The 20447-nt window shown below is 39.7% G+C and overlaps 4 protein-coding genes and 1 pseudogene across 4 annotated transcripts; 2 read left to right on the forward strand and 3 right to left on the reverse strand.

The window, feature by feature from the left end:
* Window positions 1-17: 17 nt before the first annotated feature.
* On the forward strand, window positions 18-3445 carry LOC137716864 (protein ALTERED PHOSPHATE STARVATION RESPONSE 1-like). The gene is made up of 4 exons (XM_068456226.1): window positions 18-987; window positions 1511-1680; window positions 1881-2104; window positions 2501-3445. Exons 1-4 carry the CDS (start codon window positions 18-20, stop codon window positions 3276-3278), a joined length of 2142 nt encoding a protein of 713 aa, XP_068312327.1. The 3' UTR covers window positions 3279-3445.
* Window positions 3446-9329: 5884 nt separating this feature from the next.
* Window positions 9330-10031, reverse strand: LOC137717007 (putative pentatricopeptide repeat-containing protein At3g15130). The gene has a single exon (XM_068456329.1). The coding sequence runs from the start codon at window positions 10029-10031 to the stop codon at window positions 9330-9332; it is 702 nt and encodes a 233-aa protein (XP_068312430.1).
* Window positions 10032-14481: 4450 nt separating this feature from the next.
* Window positions 14482-17088, reverse strand: LOC137718408 (putative pentatricopeptide repeat-containing protein At3g15130). The gene has a single exon (XM_068457950.1). The coding sequence runs from the start codon at window positions 16875-16877 to the stop codon at window positions 14817-14819; it is 2061 nt and encodes a 686-aa protein (XP_068314051.1). The 5' UTR covers window positions 16878-17088; the 3' UTR covers window positions 14482-14816.
* On the forward strand, window positions 17004-18414 carry LOC137717008 (pentatricopeptide repeat-containing protein At2g20540-like; annotated as a pseudogene).
* A 78-nt stretch (window positions 18415-18492) lies between these two features.
* Window positions 18493-19659, reverse strand: LOC137718409 (uncharacterized). The gene is made up of 3 exons (XM_068457951.1): window positions 19366-19659; window positions 19180-19281; window positions 18493-19088 (listed from the first exon to the last, which is right to left on the reverse strand). Exons 1-3 carry the CDS (start codon window positions 19583-19585, stop codon window positions 18550-18552), a joined length of 861 nt encoding a protein of 286 aa, XP_068314052.1. The 5' UTR covers window positions 19586-19659; the 3' UTR covers window positions 18493-18549.
* Window positions 19660-20447: the final 788 nt, after the last annotated feature.

Raw genomic sequence — 20447 nt, forward strand, 5'->3', positions numbered from 1 at the left:
AAGACACCCACAAAAGAATGGGGTGCGCCCAATCGAGAATCGACAACGAGGAATCTGTGTCGCGATGTAAGGAGCGGAGAAACCTGATGAAAGAGGCGGTGGTGGCCCGGAACGCCTTCGCTTCCGGTCATTCCGGCTACGCCGTGTCCTTGAAGAACGCCGGCGCTGCGTTGAGTGATTATGGCCATGGAGAAACCCAAGTGACCCAAGAGATGGAAATTCTTCACAGCCAACACCGGCCGATGGACCCTGCATCTGAGCCGCCGCCTCCGCCGCCACCCCATTTGGAGAATTTGAACCTTCCGCCGGCTCCGCCTCCTTTGCCCACTTTTACTCCGAGTCCGATCAAGCGGGCCATCAGCATGCCGGCGATGAGTGCTGAGGCTCGAAAAATGGGGGGGCGGAGAGTTGGGCTGGCCATTGCCGAGGAGGATGAGGAAGAAGAAGGAGACCATGAACATGGTGAGGATGAGAGCCATAAAGGATTTCAGAGGAGATCGAGAAATGGAGCTTCGGAGAAGACGTCGTCGCCGCCGAGGACGCCGGAGATGAAGGCGGTGCCTCCAATGCCGGAGTCGAAAGGCTTGGATTGGGACTATTTCTTTATGGTGGATAACATGCCGGGACCTTCTTTGAGTGAGAATGAAGAAGCTGAGGAATTTGGTGAAGATGGGAATATGGGGATTGGTGGCGGCGGCGGCGGCGATGTGGATGATGGGGTTGAGCCTAAGACTCCGGAAAAAGTGGAGGAGATTGAGGAGAAGCCGGAGGAGGAGACTCCGGTGAAGGTGGCAATTGAGCATTCGAAGACTGCACCACCGGAGTTCAGTAGGAGAGTAGCTAATGTGATTCCTGGTGTGACTTTGATGGACATATTGAATAAGATTGATGATCATTTCTTGAAGGCCTCCGAGAGTGCTCAGGAGGTTTCCAAGATGCTCGAGGCCACTCGGTTGCACTATCACTCGAATTTCGCAGATAATCGAGGTATACGAGTCTTCGTATTTGCTTTAAGATCAAGTTCTTTTATATGATGTGCTTGTCTTGTTCTGCTTCTTAGGTGTAATGCAATGGTTATGTTGCTCTTAAAAGTTTGAAAGAGACCTTTTTTTTGGCTCAAAAGCTTGGGCTTTAGCCTTTAAATATCAAAATAATAAATCTTTGGTATTCAAACTACCTTTTGGTAATCTGATGTCAACCAAAGATGTTTACACTTTCTGAAAATTGAGAAAAAGCACTTTGTATAAGAACTTTGCCAACATGTTGCCTCTAGTGACATCTGAAACTAATTCCTCTTTAGTTGTCGGCATTTACCCTTTTTTGTTTAAAGTTTGATGCTTTGAATCATCCTGTTCCAGTACTTGAAAAGTGTTGAACTAGCTTATGAGGCCGGAATTTGAATGGCTGTTGTGCTGAGAACATCTTTTGGTCTTTGTTGAAATTCTATTTGTGAGAGAGATCTGCTGAATCATTTGTTGGATGTGGTACTGATTCTCGTAATGTTATGCAGGACACATTGATCACTCTGCAAGGGTTATGCGTGTTATTACATGGAATAGGTCGTTCAGAGGCATACCAAATGGTGACGGGAAGGATGAAAACTCAGAAGATTATGAAACTCATGCCACTGTTTTGGATAAGATGTTGGCATGGGAAAAGAAACTTTATGATGAAGTGAAGGTATATTGGATTAGTTTGTTTCATTTTAATTTTTTGCTGCTTTTCATCTTGATTCACTAGTGCCATCCCGCATCATGAACACTGTTAGTTGTGGCGGTCCTCTTTCTAATTGGACAGTTGATAACAGAAAAATGTACGGCTTCCTATATGTTTATTCTCTTACACTGAAATGTTTTTTTTATCTTACTTTATGTTGATAGCAAGGGGAGCTTATGAAGGTTGAGTATCAGAGAAAGGTTGCTCTGCTGAACAAGCAGAAGAAACGCAGCGCTAGTGTTGAAACCTTGGAAAAAACAAAAGCAGCTGTAAGTCATTTGCATACAAGATACATTGTTGACATGCAGTCCATGGATTCTACAGTTTCGGAAGTAAATCAATTACGGGATGAGCAGCTGTACCCTAAGCTTGTTTCTCTAGCTGATGGGTAAGCTTGTGCATTGAGATATCTCGTTGCTTATTTACTACGTTCTTGTTCCCCTTTTGTGTCTTCTTGATTGATCAGATTATCGTTTCTGTCTTAAAATCATTTTGATTATGCATCAAGAGCGTTTCATCATAAAAAGACTAGCAACATTTAATGTTCCACAAAAGTACCATCTCTATTGCGGAAAATTGAACTGATGGATGATTTCTGTTTCTGTAATGTTATGTGTTGAATTTTTCCATCCTCTTTTGTAAGGTTATGTGCTCGCACACAATTATTGTAGGTGATTTTTCATCTAAGTTATTTGCTTCCACCTTAATTGATGTGGCCATATGTTTGTTGTATTACTGAGAAAAGGTTTCCACTGGAAATATATTAATCACATCTGCAACTCAGGATGGCAAAAATGTGGGAGAACATGTGCACAGACCACGACAACCAGTTGAAGATTGTTACAGACCTAAAGTCCCTCGACATTGCCCTTACTCCAATGGAAACAACCAAGCACCACCATGCCCGCACTGTCCAACTTTGGAACGTTCTCCAAGAATGGCATTCTCACTTCGTAAATCTCGTGACTCATCAAAAACAATACATCCAAGCTCTTAATAGCTGGTTGAAGCTTAATCTCATTCCCATTGAAAGCAGCTTAAAAGAGAAAATCTCATCCCCGCCAAGAGTTCAGCATCCGCCAATCCAAGCTCTCCTCCATTCATGGCACGATTTTCTTGAAAAGCTTCCTGATGAACTTGCAAAATCTGCAATATCGTCCTTTTCGGCTGTGATAAAGACCATCATACTTCATCAGGAGGAGGAGATGAAGCTAAAGGAGAAGTTTGAGGAAACAAGGAAGGAGTATCTGCGTAAAAATCAGGCATTCGAGGACTGGTATCAAAAGTACTCGCAGAGACACGCGCAAATGGATGAGGAGAGAGGTGAAGATGCAGTTCCCAAGGATACCGTCTCAGAGAAGAAATTTATTGTTGATAGCTTGAAGAAGAGACTGGAAGAGGAATGTGAAGCTCACCAGAGACACTGTATACAGGTGAGGGAGAAGTCACTCGGGAGTCTCAAAACTCGCCTGCCTGAGATCTTCCGCGCCATGACAGACTACGCTCGTGCATGTTCCGAGGCTTATGGAAAACTGAGGTCCATCAGAGAGGCACAAGTATGAAGATGGTGATGTCCTAATGTGTATGATCTGTTTTGCTAGGAAGTAGGAGGATTGTGCACGTTTTCGTATGTGGAAAAGTTGTTTCAGTTGGTTGGTGATCTTTATTCCTCTGAAAAAATTGCTGAAACATGCAATCATGCATAGGAGACAATGAAGTTGTGATTCTAAGGGAAATTTCATTTAACTTGTACATTTTTTTTGCTTGTGGAATTGGTATTAGCAGTTCAAAATAATCAAATTGCTCTCTTGCCCTTCTTTTTTTTTTATTAAAAAAAAAGTGTTGATATTTTTAGAGTGTCGATAATAGTTTCATATTTTTTATCACGTTTTTTTTTCAAATGGTTCCCACTATGGCACGATGATTATTGGACGGTAACACTATTTACATGAGAGAATCCTCCACATGCTGGGGTTCACTATTAGTGAGGATTGGTTGTATTGTATAGACAACAGTCTATATACCAGATCTTTTCGTCCTATGAACGAAACTCTCTCACAAAGGAGTGACTTTTTTATGAGAAGAAATTCTTCGATGCAATTAAGTTTTAATCCTACCAACGTCATCATCATTCAATTAATATTTGTCATATGTTTCAAAAATACATTATAATTCAAGTGAATGATCTTCACATAATATCGGTGACACGAGAAAATCTCACTTTTGTAAGAGATGGCGCACTAGGGCAGCCCCACACACTAGTTGCTTGGTAAAACATAGAATCTATCAAAAACAATGTTAGTGGATGACTGACTGACATTGTCAGGTCAGTAACGTGCGTGGCACAATAGAGAGAGAAAGGTTATGAGAATATATGACAAAACAATCAAACATGCCAAATTCTCTGACTGCCTGAGGATCTGAGGTGCATTGGTGTAATTAAATTAATGCGAGAAGTCATGTGACATTTTCGAATGAGGATTTCAAAGAATCTTTAATCGCGTATATTTATTATACATTGTAAGATTTGAAATTATTTGAAATTATTTTATTTAAAATTGAACACAAATTGTACTTGATGAAAATTGATTGCACGATATACGATAAATGGATACGATTAAAAGACCCCTTAGATCCTCGCAAAGACGAGAAAACGAAGAAACATATTATTCTTTGTCCGTGATTAGTTTAATCTCAACCTACGATATTCTTGTATTTATGTTTTTGTTTTGTTACACTGCCTTTTAAGCAAATGCATATTTGGTAGTCCCATTCGATTACGAACTAAGAACATTGTTTTTAACACGGGTGATGCCAGAAGAGATTACATCTAATTAAATTATTCTTTTAATAAAAAATACAAATGGATCTCACCTTTATTACAAAAATGATTTATATCTGATTTACAAAATGTGATTACCCTAACATTTCCTTTCTAACCGTACAGTTGCCATTGCAATTCAACTCTTTCTTGGAGCTTCATGGAGAGCAGAGTTGTTTGTAATTACGTAAGACTTTCCTTTTCCAACAATTTGGAGTCCGTTTCGACCATATTATATTGACCTCGAAATCACAAGCACTTGTCAACTAGGAAGCTTAAGTAACCTTTCGAAGAGTTTCTGTTGATGCATCTATGCCGAAGTACACGAGCCAACCACAAACAAATGAGTTTTTCATTTCTCCACCACCTTTTGCGTTGACTCAATGTCCACCCGAATTTGTACCTCAACAAATACAATAAATTTTACAAAAGTACCAAGTGCTTCTTCAAGAAGTATTTGAAAAGCAATAAAATGCGCTTTAAGAATCCAGAAAATTGTTGATAAAAAAAAAAAAAAAAAAACGAGAAGCATTTTTAGTTATTTATGCAATGCTGTCATAAGAATTTTTAATTTAGGGTAAATCTCAGTTTACTACCCTCAAGTTTCGTGATTTTCAACGTTTAGTACATGAAATTTTTTTCGTCCCAGAGTCATACCTATAGTGTTAATTTTGGGACGGTCTCATACATTCGTTAGTTTGGTTGTTAAGTCTTCCGTTAACTGATGACGTGGTACTCATGTGGACAATGACTAGTCGCTACGTGTCTCCCAAATTTAAAATATCAAAATAATTAATTAAATAAAAGTAAAAAAATAAAATAAAATAAAATTCCCAGTACCCCCTTCGTCTTCCCCATCCTCCATCCTTGTGAAACCCTCATAACCACCACTGTGAAACCCTCACAACCCCCTCATTCCACCGTGAATCTACACAAACCCAAGAACCCAAAACCTCCCTCTTCGTCTTTACCAGAAAACCCTAACAGCTGCATCTTTCATTTGAGAAAAAGATAAAGGTCTTATCTTCTTCGTGGGTTTCTTCCAAGCAATGGGTGATATGCGACAGTTTTAGAGAAATGCCTCCGACTAGTTTTCAGTGCCGGCGTCTCTTGGGTTGAGTGGGGATGGCAGTTTGGGTCTCCCAGTTCCTTGAGTAGACAAGGGGAACCCTGTTAATCGCGCATGGTAGCATCCTCGACCTTGGTCAGATGACGGCGACTATCCTTGATTGCAGGTCTGAGGCTCTGTTGGACTATGTGGACCGGGAATTTAAGGAATGGACGCTCAGACATCTCTGATTTGAAGAAATCAGGGAAATCAGAGGCGTTGTTTGGGTTTTCTACGAAATGGAAGATGCAGTTGTTAGGGTTTTTTGGTAAAGACGAAGAGGGAGGTTTTGGGTTCTTGGGTTTTGTGCAAATTCACGGTGGAGTGAGGGGGTTGTGAGGGTTTCACAGTGGTGCTTGTGCGGGTTTCATAGTGGTGGTTATGAGGGTTTCACAGGATGGAAGGGTGGAGGGGGTGGAGGATGTCGGGTGGGCAAGACGAAGGGGTTTTTTTTTTTATTTTTTTTATTTTTACTTTTATTTAATTAATTATTTTAATATTTTGAAACATGGCGCCCAATCATTGTCTACATGGACGTCACGTCATCAATTAACGGAGACTTAATAGCCAGACTAACTGATGTATAAGACTATCCCAAAATTAACACTTTAGGTATGACTTTGAGACGAAAAAAACTTCATGTACTAAATGTTGAAAACCATAAAACTTAAAGGTAGTAAATTTGAGATTTACCCTTTAATTTATGTAAAAGCTCATGAAAAAATTTCAAAGGTGCTATCTGATTTTCTTTCAAACACTCCACAACTTCCATATCCTGATAGTCTAATCCGGGTTAGTAAAGCTTTGGAAATTTCAACACAATCTAATCGGAATAATTAACAAATAATCTTTTTTTAATTACTTTTCAAAGGAGGGTAGGCATGTGGCTATAAAATGATGACTCTTTCGGCGGTCACACTTTTGAAACCTTTAAACAAAGCTACTTGCTGACACACCTCTCTCTCTTCTAGTAACCTTTGTTATAATATTGCTTCTTCATCCAAGCCTTTTCAGCTCATGACCATTTCCAACTTTCAAATCTTACCAACTTTACCAAAGTTTCAGGTTTACATTTTTCTCTGTATTCACAATACAAATTCACTCCATCAGGTGTCATAATATAATAAATAAATAAAAAAATATTTTTAGTATCTCTTCGTTTATAATTTATATTAGTGTACCACCTTGTGTTCTACAGGTTATTGACAAATTGTCAATAACACATGAATTCCATCCAATATTAACAGTTAACAGGTAATGAGTTTTTGTTTCCACAACTTAATTTTGAAGTGTTTTTCACTAACATTACCGTGTAACAATTAGAGGAACTGCACTAGTTAAATATATCTTTCAAATGGGTAAATTATTATTAGGAAATAGGAATACAACTTTAATTTACATTTTTTGTTTCTTGGTGCTAGAAGCCACCTTAAGGAGCAGCCGAGTTGAGCCAAGTCAAAGGCTAGAGCCATCTATTTCCATGAAGAGCCCTTACATTTAAAATATATATACATTATATATATATATATATATATATGTATATGTATATATTTAATGTCACACTTAGAAAAAATGTCATATTTTTACATGTCTATATATATATATACACACACACACATTGCTTAAGCTAATTGATTATCTAGATTCTACAGAGATTAATTAGGTGCACAAAACTCGGTCTTTGTCTTGGCAATGGGCATCAGAGGGTGGAGAAATTCACGCAGCCAAAGCATAAGGCTGGGACACAACTACGACATGCCAAGCAACTACAACAAGTCTCAACCAGGGTGGCAAAAATTCTGGAAACGATTCAAGATCGAGAGGAAAAAAAATTTCGGTTCAAGTACTGTCACGCCGCAGGCGCAGACGTCTTATGATCCGGAAACATATTCAAAGAATTTTGATCAAGGGACGGGATGGATGGAGCCGGATAACTTGCCCCGGTCTTTCTCAGCTCGTTTTGCTGATCCTTCTAGGGTTTTGCATGGCAATAGGAATTTACTGGATTGATGCTTTGAATGCTGAAGAAACTTTGTGTATATAGTTCTTGATCTTGGTACGTTGGAATGTTTTTTTTCTGAATTTATTTGCTCCCTCTCTCTCTTTCTCTCTTTCTCTCTCTCCTCTTTCACATTCATCGTTCCATATATACAATAGTTAATTACTTTAAATTTTGTTGAAGCATCAATATTATTGACCACATAACCTATAGGGAACGATAAAACTCTCCATATGGAAAGAAAATCCATGTAAAATAATTGAATTTGGCATAGTTAATTACTTTAAATTTTGTTGAAGCATCAATATTATTGACCACATAACCTATAGGGAACGATAAAACTCTCCATATGGAAAGAAAATCCATGTAAAATAATTGAATTTGGCAAGGTTTAGTCTTTGTACCTTAGCCTTATGATCTCAACCCAAGGAGAAAGATCTTTCCTACAAAGAGTATGTCACTGTTACGGCATTCTAAACAAATCGAACACTATTATGTATTTTAATTTTTTTACGCAATAGTACGTAATTGATTTGAGATATCACCATATGACAGTTCGGTACATTTAAGTTTCTCTTAAATAGAAGGTAAAAACACAAGCTGAAGAACAACAAAATCTTGGTGGTCTCTGGAATGAAAAGACAAGAGGCAAAAGATAAACATTAGATTGGTCCAACAAATCATGGCCGTTGATGAGAATCCAACGACTGAAAAAACTTTGCCAACAAATTAAGCACACCAAAAAACCCTAGAAACTCAACTCCCAAGTTTCAACTTTCAATCCATCAAATCAGATCAGAAAATCAAACCAAATAATACCAAATAAAAAAAAAATACAAGATAATAATTCACACCAATTCATTGCCCTCAAAAATTGAATTTTAAAGCAGACTGCCTGTGACTTGTAGATAAAGTAATGAACAATAAAAAAGCCAATATAAACCCAACGCGAAATCCGGTGGCCGGTGACTCAGACGATGGTTGCCGGTGATTCTGTGTTCACCATGAGGTTGAGAATTAAAAATTAAAAGTTTATTCATGGCCGCACGATTGGTGTGAACGGTCAGGATTGAATGATCAAGAAAATATTTTCCTCAGTGGTGAAACCAGAATATTACAATAGTTGGGTCGTGATTTCTATATAAAAAAAGTTCATTGCACCATTCCATCAAGCATCTAGAGGGCACCTATCAAAATTTACCAACATTCGCCGAAAGTTTGTGATGACATCTATCGATAGCTGCTTGTTCTTCTAGCATCTACCTCTGCCAAAGGCTGGCAGACTGTCAAGACCTGCTCACCAAGACTTTCTAAGCGAGCATTACAGCATCATGTGGTGCGCACAACTGGGTTGCAAACAAAAAAAGGAGAAGGAAGACATGGAAAAGAAAGAAGAAACTTGGAGAAGGAAGAAGTAACGCTAGGCTGTAATTCAACGTTATTTACTCTCTTTAGTTGGAATCAAAGGTAAATATAACAACAAATAAACATGGAGTTAGGTAGTTGTTGGGGTCATAAGCAGCCATTGACCTCAAGCTGACTCTTCTACTTATCTCTCTTGTGCTATATATCATATATGTGCCTATGAGACTTGCGTAATGTTCTCAAAGAAACGCTGCCTCCACCGGATTCTGGCTGGCTCCCATGCACGGCTTATAGAGTTTGAGAGAGAGAGAGAGAGATCATCAATAATCTCCACAAGAACACGAGCCGTCCTCAAACTTGTGAAACCTATTTGCATCTCTCACCAAAAACACCACCTTCAAAACCTTCGACAAGCCTATGATAAATGCATGGCAATCCCCACACACTCTCAAGTTCTTGAATATCCGAATCGTCTTGTTCCCCTTCTCTGTCTCACCACGCACCAACGCCAGCCCGATTGCCAACTTCTCACTGTGAAATCTCAAGCTCTCCTCCTTCGACTCCTCTTCCACATCGTGCAGCGCAAACCTGACCCCGTGAACATAACCCAGCTCCGATTTTACTCTCTTTTCCATCTCCTTCAATACTTGATGAATCTTTTCTGTAAGCGGATGCGTCTCATCTCCGTTGTAGAAGAAGTAGACCTCCTTATCGATCTCCACCCAACTGCGTCCAGCCTCTTTCCTTAACCCTTTCATCTTAAACAGTTTTCTTATTCTCTCGCACTCTTTCCAGTACCCGGCCTCAGCGTAGATGTTTGACAGCATCACATAGTTGACAGGGTTACTGCCGTCCATTCTCAGAAGTGTCTCTCCTACTTCTCTACCTATTTCCAATTCCCCATGTATTCTACAAGCACTAAGCAGAGTTTGCTGTATTCCAACGTTTGGTTTTAAAGGCATGGTGTCGATGAGAATCTTAGCTTCTTTTACGCGTCCGGCTCTTCCAGGGAGATCAACCATGCAAGCATAATGCTCTACATTCGGTTTAGAGTAATGTTATTCATACCATGTTTTTGTACCATATTTCTATACCATCTTAGGTGGCATCTGATGTAGACAGCCACATCATTTGAAAATTTTTTCAAAACTCAAGGAAATGAATAAGAAAGACTCCTCGCATGCCACAATCATCATTTAATTAACTAGTTTTTCTTAATTATTAGTTTATTAAATAATGAACTAAATTTAAAAATCTGATTAATTTAAATGATGTAGCTGTCCACATCAACTGTCATCCAATGTAGTATGAAAATGTGGTACAAAAATATGGTATAAATAGCATTACTATCCGGTTGTCGCAGCACAATCTTGAGAAGTATTCTTGGCATTCTTTGACTAGTCCAGAATGGCTACAGGCTGAGAGCACGGCTAAGTAAGTCACTCCATCTGTATTCTTGCATTTTCCTAAACAAAACCAAAGCTCTCTCCCCATTTCCTTCAAGTGTGAATCCGGCTATCATCGCGTTCCAACTGATAAGATTCTTAACTGGCATCACATCAAACATCCGTGCTGCTTCGCAAAATTTTCCACATTTCGCATACATGTCGAGGATAGAATTGCTCACCACTGTCCAAGACTATTGTGTCTTGGACAGCAATGGTTTCAGGGTATACGAAAATCAGGTGCTACGCGGATGCTTTGGATATTTTCTGGCGAATGCAAATACTGGGTATTGAAACCGGATGAGATCAGTTTTGTTTCCGTCTTGCCGGCATGCGCGCAGCCTGGAGTCGGTTTGTGTTCGCAATTCCCCGATTGAAATTTATGTGAAATGTGGCTGCACTGACCACGCTTGGCAGTTATTTGATCAGATGTTGGAGACGTATGTATTTCTTGGAGTACCATGGTTGCAGGGATGGCGAATTACGGGAAAGCTCGCGGAGAGGTTGAACTGTTCCAAAAGATGATGCAAAGAGGAAAGGTTGAACCTAATGGCATTACATTTCCAGGTCTTTTATCAGCCTGCAACAACGTTCCTAGACACGTGGCAACACTACAACAACGTTCCTAGAGTCCCACATCGACTATATACAAGAATGGATCAGGATCCTCTCCTGATCTTTGTATGGGGATCCTCATGACCAACAAGTGTGAGCCGTTGGATAAAAATCCAACGGGTATAATTATTATAACTTTAAAGGGATCCCCTGTTTGTAGCCGTTGGATTTTCATGTAACGGCCCACACTTGTTAGTCATGAGAATCCCCATACAAAGATCAGGAGAGGATCCTGATCCTACAAGAATGAGGGGCTCTGCTCGCTCATGACAGGAGACTTCTCTCCCACAATTAAGCTCTTGGATCTTAGGACCACTAGTCCAGGCTTGGTCCTCTACTTATGCTTAAACCATTCCATTGTATCCAGTACATTATTAATGAAAACTCTTATAACTGTGGACGTAGTCACGTAGCCTAACTTATAATGAATCACGTACATCTCGAGTCTACCTCTCTACCCTTATCTCTTTACATATGATATCATTATAACTCAGTGACCAAAGCACCCTTGCAAAAAGTTACTAAACCACTCTTTACGTTAACTCAAGGTCGACCGAATTTTGTACATCAACAAAGTCAACAAATTTCAGGGAAAAAAAAAAACACAAAATCCAAAAGCATTTTTAGTTATTTATATATGCATGCTGTCATAAGCATTTTTAATTATATAAAAAGCTCATAAAAAAATAAAATAAATAAATAAATAATAAAGGTGCTGTCTGATTTGCTTTCAAACACTTGATGACTTCACATGTTTGATAATCTAATCCAGTTTAGTATTTCAACACAATTCTGAATTAACAAATAATCTTTCTTTAGTTACTTTTCAAGGGAAGGTAGGCATGCGGATATAAAATGATGACTCTTTCGGGGTTCACACTTTTGAACCCCTTAAGGGAAAACAAAGCTGCTTGCTGACATACCTCTCTCTGCTAGTAACCTTTGTCTCATAATATGGCTTCTTCATCCAAGCTTCTTCAGCCCAAGACCATTTCCAACTTTCAAATGCTAACCAACTTTACCATAGTACTAAATCTAGATTTTTCTATGTATTTGATGTCATAATAAAAGTGAAAAAAATAATATATCTTTCCGAATTCCTCTATTTGTATTAAGTAGTGTACCATCTTGTATTCCACGGATTTTTCACAAATCGTCACTAACATAAGAAATATTAATTTGAAGAAAAAATCCGTATGAAACACCCAATGTTAACAGTTTACAGGTAATGAGATTCTTCTTTTTTTTTTTTTTTTGTTTTTTGTTTCTACAATTTAATTTTGAAGTGTTTTGCACTAATATTAACGTGTAACGGATAGAGGAACTGCACTAGTTAAATATATTTGTCAAATGGGTAAATAATTATTAGGAATACAAGGTTAGTTTATATTTTTTGGTGCTAGAAGCCACTTTTTTTTTATTTTTTTATTAACAAACGATATTATCTACACTAAAAAGGGGGAGTGAGTTAAACTTAAGTTAACAATAATGTAGAAGAATACTACTACATTACTAGACCTAGACGGTAATACTAAGTGGTAGAAGACACCTTAACCTTAATCCAACTTTAAGAGCATCCAGTTGAGCCAAGTCAAAGGCTAGAGCCATCTATTCCAAGAAAAGCCGCGTGTGTGTGTGTGTGTGTCACACTTAGAAAAAGATGACATCTATATATATATATATACACACGCCACACTTAGAAAAAGATGTCATATATATATATATATATATATATATATATATATATGTCACATTTAGAAAAAAATGTCATATCTTTACATGTCTATACACACACACGCACATTGCTTTAGCTAATTGATTATCTAGATTCTACAGAGATTAATTAGGTGCACAAAACTGAGTCTTTGTCTTGGCAATGGGCATCAGAGAGTGGAGAAATTCACGCAGCCAAAGCATAAGGCTGGGACACAACTACGACATGCCAAGCAACTACAACAAGTCTCAACCAGGGTGGCAAAAATTCTGGAAAAGATTCAAGATTGAGAGGAAGAAAATTTTCGGTTCAAGTACGGTCATGCCACAGGCGCAGGCGTCTTATGATCCGGATACATATTCAAAGAATTTCGATCAAGGGACGCAATGGATGGAGCCGGATAACTTGCCGAGGTCTTTCTCAGCTCGTTTCGCTGATCCTTCTAGGGTTTTGCACGGCAATAGGAATTTACTGGATTGATGCTTTGAATGCCAAAGAAACGTTGTGTATGTAGTTCTTGATCTTGGTATATTGGAATGTTTTTTTTCTGAATTTTATTTGCTCTCTCTCTCCCCTCTTTCACGTTCATGGTTCCACATATATGATAATTACTTTAAATTTTGTTTAAGCATCAATATTATCGACCACATAACCTATAGAAAATGATTAAACTTTCCATATGGAAATAAAATCCATGTAAAATGATTGAATTTGGCCAAGGTTTGGTCTTTTGTACCTTAGCTTAATTTTTTATCTCAACCCAAGGATAAAGAACTTTCCTACAAAGAGTATATATGTCACTGTTTCCGCATTCTAAACCAATTTGTTATGTGTTTCAACCTTTTTACGTGATAGTACATAATTGACTTGAAATACCGTCACAATGATATTTCCGTGTATATAAGTTTCTTTCATATAAGGCAAAAACACAAGCCGAAGAACAACAAAATCTAGGTAATCTCTGAAATGAAAAGATCAGAAGGCAAAAGATAAACATTAGATTGGTCCAACAAATCATAGCCGTTGATGAGAATCTAACAACTGAAAAACTTTGCCAACAAATTAAGCACACCAAAAACCCCAGAAAATCAACTTCCAAGTTTCAATTTTCAATCCATCAAATCAGATTAGAAAATCAAACCAATAATACCGAATAAAAAAAAAATAAAAGATAATAATTCACACCAATCCACTGCCCTAAAAAATTGAATATTAAAGCAGATTGCATGTGACTTGTAGATAAAGTAATGAACAATAAAAAAGCCAATATAATCCCAACACGAAATCCGGTGGTCCGTGACTCAGACGACGGTTGCCGCACTAGTGGTGTGAACGGCCAGGATTGAATGATTCGGAAAAGTTCTCTCTCATTGGCGGAACCAGAATTTTACAAGCAGTAGGGTCATGATTTCTATAAAAAAAAAATGAAAAAAGGTTCATTGTACGATTCCATCAAGCCTTTGGTGGGCACCTATCAAAATTTACTAACATTTGCTGAAAGCTTGTGATGACATCTATCGATGGCTGCTTATTCTTCTAACATCTACATCTGCCAAGCTGCGCCTTGCCTAGGAAACTGTGAAGACCTGCCTGCCAAGACTTTCTGAGCGAGCATTACAACATCATGTGGTGCGCACAACTGGGTTGCACACAAAAAAAGGAGAAGGAAGACAAGGGAAAGAAAGAAGAAACTTGGAGAAGAAAGAAGTAATGCTAGGCTGTAATTCAACGTTGTTCACTCTCTTTTTAGTTGGGATCATAGGTAAATATACCAACAAATATAAATGAAGTCAGGTAGTTGTTGGTGTCATAAGCAGCCATTGAGCTCAAGCTGACTGCTCTACTGATCTCTCTTTTGCTATATATCATATATGTGCGTATGAGACTTGCGTAACTGGAAAGTTTTGGTGCTCAGCAAAATGGAGAGTGAAACTACTCACCGGAAAATGTTCTCAAAAGAAACTCTGCCTCCACCGGATTCTGGCTGGCTGCCATGCACGGCTTATATAGTTTTAGAGAGAGAGAGAGAGAGATCACCAATAATCTCCACAAGAACACGAGCCGTCCTCAAACTTGTGAAACCTATTTGCATCTCTCACCAGAAACACCACCTTCAAAACCTTCGACAAGCCTTTGATAAATGCATGGCAATCCCCACACACTCTCAAGTTCTTGAAAATCCTAATCGTCTTGTTCCCCTTCTCAGTCTCACCGCGCACCAACGCCAGCCCGATTGCCAACTTCTCACTGTGAAATCTCAAGCTCTCCTCCTTCGACTCCTCTTCCACATCGTGCAGCGCAAACCTCACCCCGTGAACATAACCCAGCTCCGATTTTATTCTGTTCTCCATCTCCTTCAATACTTGATGAATCTTTTCTGTAAGCGGATGCATCTCATCTCCGTTGTAGAAGAAATAGACCTCCTTATCGATCTCCACCCAACTACGTCCAGCCTCTTTCCTTAACCCTTTCATCTTAAACAGTTTTCTTATTCTCTCGCACTCTTTCCAGTACCCGGCATCAGCGTAGATGTTTGACAGCATCACATAGTTGACAGGGTTATTGCCGTCCATTCTCAGGAGTGTCTCTCCTACTTCTCTACCTATTTCCAATTCCCCATGTACTCTACAAGCACTAAGCAGAGTTTGCTGTATTCCAACGTTTGGTTTTAAAGGCATGGTGTCGATGAGATTCTTTGCTTCTTTTACGCGTCCGGCTCTTCCAAGGAGATCAACCATGCAAGCATAATGCTCTACATTCGGTTTAATCCTGTTGTCGCAGCACAATCTTGAGAAGTATTCTTGGCATTCTTCGACTAGTCCAGAATGGCTACAGGCTGAGAGCGCGGCTAAGTAAGTCACTCCATCGGGTTCAATGTCATCTGATAGCATCTGGTCGAAAAGATAAACAGATTTCTTTCCAAGACCATGCTTTCCATAGCCAGTGATCATAATCGTCCAAGAAATTACATTCCTCGCTGGAGTTTCATCAAACAGTCTTTCTGCCTCGTTTGTCAATCCACACTTGAGATACATATCCAGAATTGAATTAGTCACTGATATGTCTAAACCAGAGGGGATTTTAATGGTGAAAGCATGCATTTGCTTACCTTGTTCTATAAGAGCAAAATCAGCAAATACACCCATAAGGCTTGATAGAACAAACCCGTCTACTTGATGGTCGACACTAACCCTGAGCTGCCCAAACAAGTCCATAGCTTGTAGTAGATTGCGTTCTTGAGCATAACCAAGAATCAGGGAACTCCAGGACACTAAATTTTTCTGTTCGATTTGATCGAATACTCTCTGAGCTTCAGTTAAGTGCCCGCATTTGACATACAGATCAACAAGAGCACCGGCAACAGTAGTCCGAACTGAACACAGGAATCCTCTTGTGATTAAGGAGGAATGTATTTGGCTTCCTTGCCGAATTGCTCCGAGGCCACTACAAGCCTTGAGCGTGCTTGTAATCGTATACTCATCGGGCACTTCCCCAAGCCCTTGCATTTTCCTAAACAAAACCAAAGCTCTCTCCCCATTTCCTTCAAGTGTGAATCCGGCTATCATCGCGTTCCAACTAATAAGATTCTTAACTGGCATCACATCAAACATCCGTGCTGCTTCGCGAAATTTTCCACATTTCGCATACATGTCGAGGATAGAATTGCTCACCACTGTCACCCATTCAAAACCAGATTTGATGCACATATTGTGAATCTGCATTCCATTCTCAGCAATTCCCACAAATCCAGACGCCTTGAGATTGATTGAAAAAGTGAACTCGTTTGGTTTAATCCCTGAAAAACCCATTTTGCTAAAATGAGACAGTGACCCACTGGCATTGCCATTCTGTAAGTAGCCACACATTAAAGCCGTCCACGAAACCACATTTCTCTCAGGCATTCTATCAAACAATTCACAGGCAATCCCCATTCTACCACATTTGCCATACATATCTATAAGATCATTGTTTAACATCAAATCAAAGCCAAATCCCATTCTCATCACCATCCCATGAGCCTGCATTCCCTGATGAAGTAGCAAATTCCTCGAACAGTTTCGAAGGAGATTCGCCAACCTCTGCCGCTCATTCATCCTTCCGAGCAACCCCGTTCCGCAAAGTCCCCGACGAGAATCAGCGCCTTGTCTGTCAGAGAATTGGAAAATTCCTTCGTACCCAAGTTATTAAATTGCAAAAGCACAAAAGGGTTGTAGAGCATCCACGCTCAGATTGTGAAGCTCTCGTTATCACAGAGCAATTTCCTGGTTACCAAAATGCTGGACGTGTGTGACTGCATTGGGGATTTGCGCTACGCTGGTTCGTTATTCAAGCAAGTTACGGAGCCGAACGTGGTTCTGTTCAACGTGATCAGAGCTTATACGCATAACCACATATATGATTTAGCAATCAATTTGTATAAGCAAATGCTCAGAGAAGCAGAGAACCAATTTTTCCTGACAAATTCACGTTCTCGTTTGTGATAAAATCTTGTGCCGCGATTTTATGTGAAGTTTTGGGGAGGCTGGTTCATGCCCAAATGTGAATTTTGGCCCAAGTCGCATTTGCTGATAGAGACGCGTTGGGTTTGTATACGAAGTGATAATTTAGAAGATGCACATAAGGTGTTTGATAGAATGTCTGAACGGGATGTGATTTCTTGGAATAGTCTCCTTTCTGGGTATGTTAGATTGGGGCAGATGACAAGGGCAAGAGCTCTGTTTGAAGAAATTCCTAACAAGACTATTGTGTCTTGGACAGATGGTTTCAGGGCATACGAGAATCGGGTGCTACCTGGATGCTTTGGATATTTTCCGGCGAATGCAAATACTGGGTATTGAAACCGGATGAGATCAGTATTCTTTCCGTTTTGCCAGCAGGCGCGCAGCTTTGAGCTTTGGAGGTTGGGAAATGGATTCACATGTACTCGGATAAGAAGTGGCCATTGCAGTCGGGGTTTGTGTTTGCAATGCCCTGATTGGAATGTATGGGAAATGTGGCTGCATGGACCAGGCTTGGCAGTTGTTTGACTGCAGGGCTGGCGAATAACGGGAAAGCTCGCAAAGCAGTTGAACTGTGTTCAAGAGATGCAAAGAGCAAGGGTTGAACCTAATGCATTACATTTCTAGGTCTTGTATCAGCCTGCGCACATGCTGGTTTATGGAATGACGGAGTCAAATATTTTGATTCTATGGGAGAAGATCATAATATAGAGCCGGAAATTGAGCATTATGGTTGTTTAGTTGATCTTCTGGGACGTGCCGGACACCTTGATCAGGCTCTTCACGGAAAAAAGAAGATGCCGATGAATCCGGGCTCAAAAGTTTGGGTTCGTTGTTAAGTTCCTGCACGGCTCACTGCAATCTCGAGATTGCCATTACCGCGAGGGAGTGCCTTTCGGAGCTTGAACCAGAGGATGCAGGGAACTATGTGTTAATTTCCAATATCCATGCAGACCTGGGGAAGTGGGAGGATGTGTCGAGGATGAGGAAACTCATAAGAAGCAAGCGCACGAAGAGAACCCCGGGTTGCAGTTCAATCGAGGTTAACAACGTGGTTATGGAATTTGTAGCAGGCGACGATTTAAAACCATTCGTAAAAGACATTTTCCATGCTAGAGCTGCTCGTTTCTGAGCAGAATATACAAGATGATAAGTCAGAACCTATACAAAATAACACGACAATAAAAATATCGGAACTTTGAAAGCAAAGTTGATCAATTTGACTGATATAATTAAATTTCCAAAGAAAAACATACAAATCCGAATCCTAGCTGAAATGCTGTGCAAAAGAGAGGCCACATACAACAATTATTGCATACACAGCACAATCCATAAACAGAGCATCAAGTACCTTCTTCCCCTTCAAGCCTATCCCCAAAGCCATGCCTAACCGCTCAGCCCACTCATACTCGGTGCCACTGAGATTTTGACAATCACCGAATCCGGCAGGCAATCTGGAGAGTCTTTGTGGACCGCTGTCGAAAATTCGTGCCAGCACAAGTGTGACATTGGTCACCAAGACCAGGTACACAGGCCTAAAACCCAGAAGGGTTTTAACCATTTTACTTCCAAGTAAAGGAAAACCAAAATGGGCAAAAACTACGAGGAGTGCAACCGCCATTGAAATGTAAATTCGGGTCCTTTCTGATGCTTCAATGGCGCTACTTATTCTACTTGCAGTGAAAAGTCTAGGCTTCTCAAACGACAAAGATGATGGTGGTAATTCATTCTGAACCGTTGATGGTGGTGATTCATCCTGAACCGTTGATGATGATGACCGTATTTCCTCAATCTCAGGAGTGAAAACTGCAATCCACAACCGCCATTAGCAAACACAAGAACAACAACAACAGCAACTAAAGATGGAGACTTTTGGAGATAGAGTGAAAGAGGGTACCTGGGATTTGATCAGGGACGGGGGTTCTGGTCTGGGACGTCGGTGATTCATTCTGAACCGTTGATGATGATGACCGCTTTTCCTCAATCTCAGGAGTGAAAACTGCAGACCGACACGCCATTAGCAACTACACCAACAGCAGCAACTAAAGATTAAGGCTTTTGGAGATAGAGAGAAAAAGGGTACCTGGGATATGATCAAGGACGTGGGTTTTGGGAATCTGATCAGGGGGAATCGACGGCTGGGATGGCGGGTCTGTATCTTCACTGTGAGTTGCTGGGTGTGGCAGTGCTGAACAAGAAGAAGAAGAGGGCAGGGTTTGGATCCGACCCGTGATTAGGGCAAGGCGGTCGGCCCCTCGCTCCATGATCTTCCTCCGTCGGGCTTCTCTGCTGTTTGTGGTCATATTTTTCAATCAATCGATAACCGCTTCGTCTTTTGCTTCTGGGCAAATGCAGTTCACACTTCTCACGAGTCTATCAGATATCAGTTCTGGTTCTGGGTCGGTTGGTTTTGGATACCGCTTTTGATTCGGATCCGAGTCCGATAGTTGTGAAATTCCCAACTTGACCTCATACATCAACCAGCCTTTTTTAATTTTTTTTTTAAAAAAAAATTTATTTTGTGAGATTTGAACTCGAGGCCAGTTTCAACAAAGTGGAGATTGAGTTTCAGTGAGAACGGTTACCAGCTATTAATTATATCTAGGGGTGGTATTGATGCGATTACCGTATCAAAACTCATGTACTAATTACTATACCAAATTTTTGGTATGATAAAATCTATTACCATTACCTTGTCAAACTTTTGATATACCGAATTTCAGTATGCTAAATAATTCTGGTAATGGTAATTACCACTTTGTTTTGGGCCAAATTTTGATTTTTTTTTTTCAACCCAAATCAAGGCCCAAACTTATTTAGGCTACTTTCTTTGGGTTTCTAAAACTTTTTTATTTAATTATGAGAATTTTATAGAGATTCATTTAAGAAACAAGAAGTAAAATGGATGGAAGAATTATTGAAAGAACCCAACATCCTTAAAAAAAATAGTATAAATATTCCTAAATTCCATCTCTACATTCGTTAAAATTGTAAAAAAATTAATTTGATAGACGAAGTCAGGGAAAAAGACATCCTAATTTGATGAAGGAGAAGATGAGATGGACTGCGAAGAGAGAGAGAATTGCCGGAACGGGAGCAACATAGATGAAGCCGATGGCTAGATAAGTGAAAAGATGAAGAGTCGCAACGTAAGAAGGCTTAGGG

Source organism: Pyrus communis, chromosome 15, assembly GCF_963583255.1.
Source record: "Pyrus communis chromosome 15, drPyrComm1.1, whole genome shotgun sequence".
Taxonomy (NCBI): Eukaryota; Viridiplantae; Streptophyta; class Magnoliopsida; order Rosales; family Rosaceae; genus Pyrus; species Pyrus communis.

Excerpts from the sequence above, each read along its gene's own strand:
- LOC137716864 (XM_068456226.1), top strand. The coding sequence starts at position 18 with ATGGGGTGCGCCCAATCGAGAATCGACAACGAGGAATCTGTGTCGCGA. Across the intron at positions 1,681-1,880 it reads AACTTTATGATGAAGTGAAG|CAAGGGGAGCTTATGAAGGT; the intron begins GTATATTGGATT and ends TTATGTTGATAG. Across the intron at positions 2,105-2,500 it reads CTTGTTTCTCTAGCTGATGG|GATGGCAAAAATGTGGGAGA; the intron begins GTAAGCTTGTGC and ends TCTGCAACTCAG.
- LOC137717007 (XM_068456329.1), bottom strand. The coding sequence starts at position 10,031 with ATGGTTGATCTCCCTGGAAGAGCCGGACGCGTAAAAGAAGCTAAGATT.
- LOC137718408 (XM_068457950.1), bottom strand. The coding sequence starts at position 16,877 with ATGAATGAGCGGCAGAGGTTGGCGAATCTCCTTCGAAACTGTTCGAGG.
- LOC137718409 (XM_068457951.1), bottom strand. The coding sequence starts at position 19,585 with ATGACCACAAACAGCAGAGAAGCCCGACGGAGGAAGATCATGGAGCGA. Across the intron at positions 19,282-19,365 it reads CGTCCTTGATCATATCCCAG|TTTTCACTCCTGAGATTGAG; the intron begins GTACCCTTTTTC and ends GTCGGTCTGCAG. Across the intron at positions 19,089-19,179 it reads CGTCCCTGATCAAATCCCAG|TTTTCACTCCTGAGATTGAG; the intron begins GTACCCTCTTTC and ends TGTGGATTGCAG.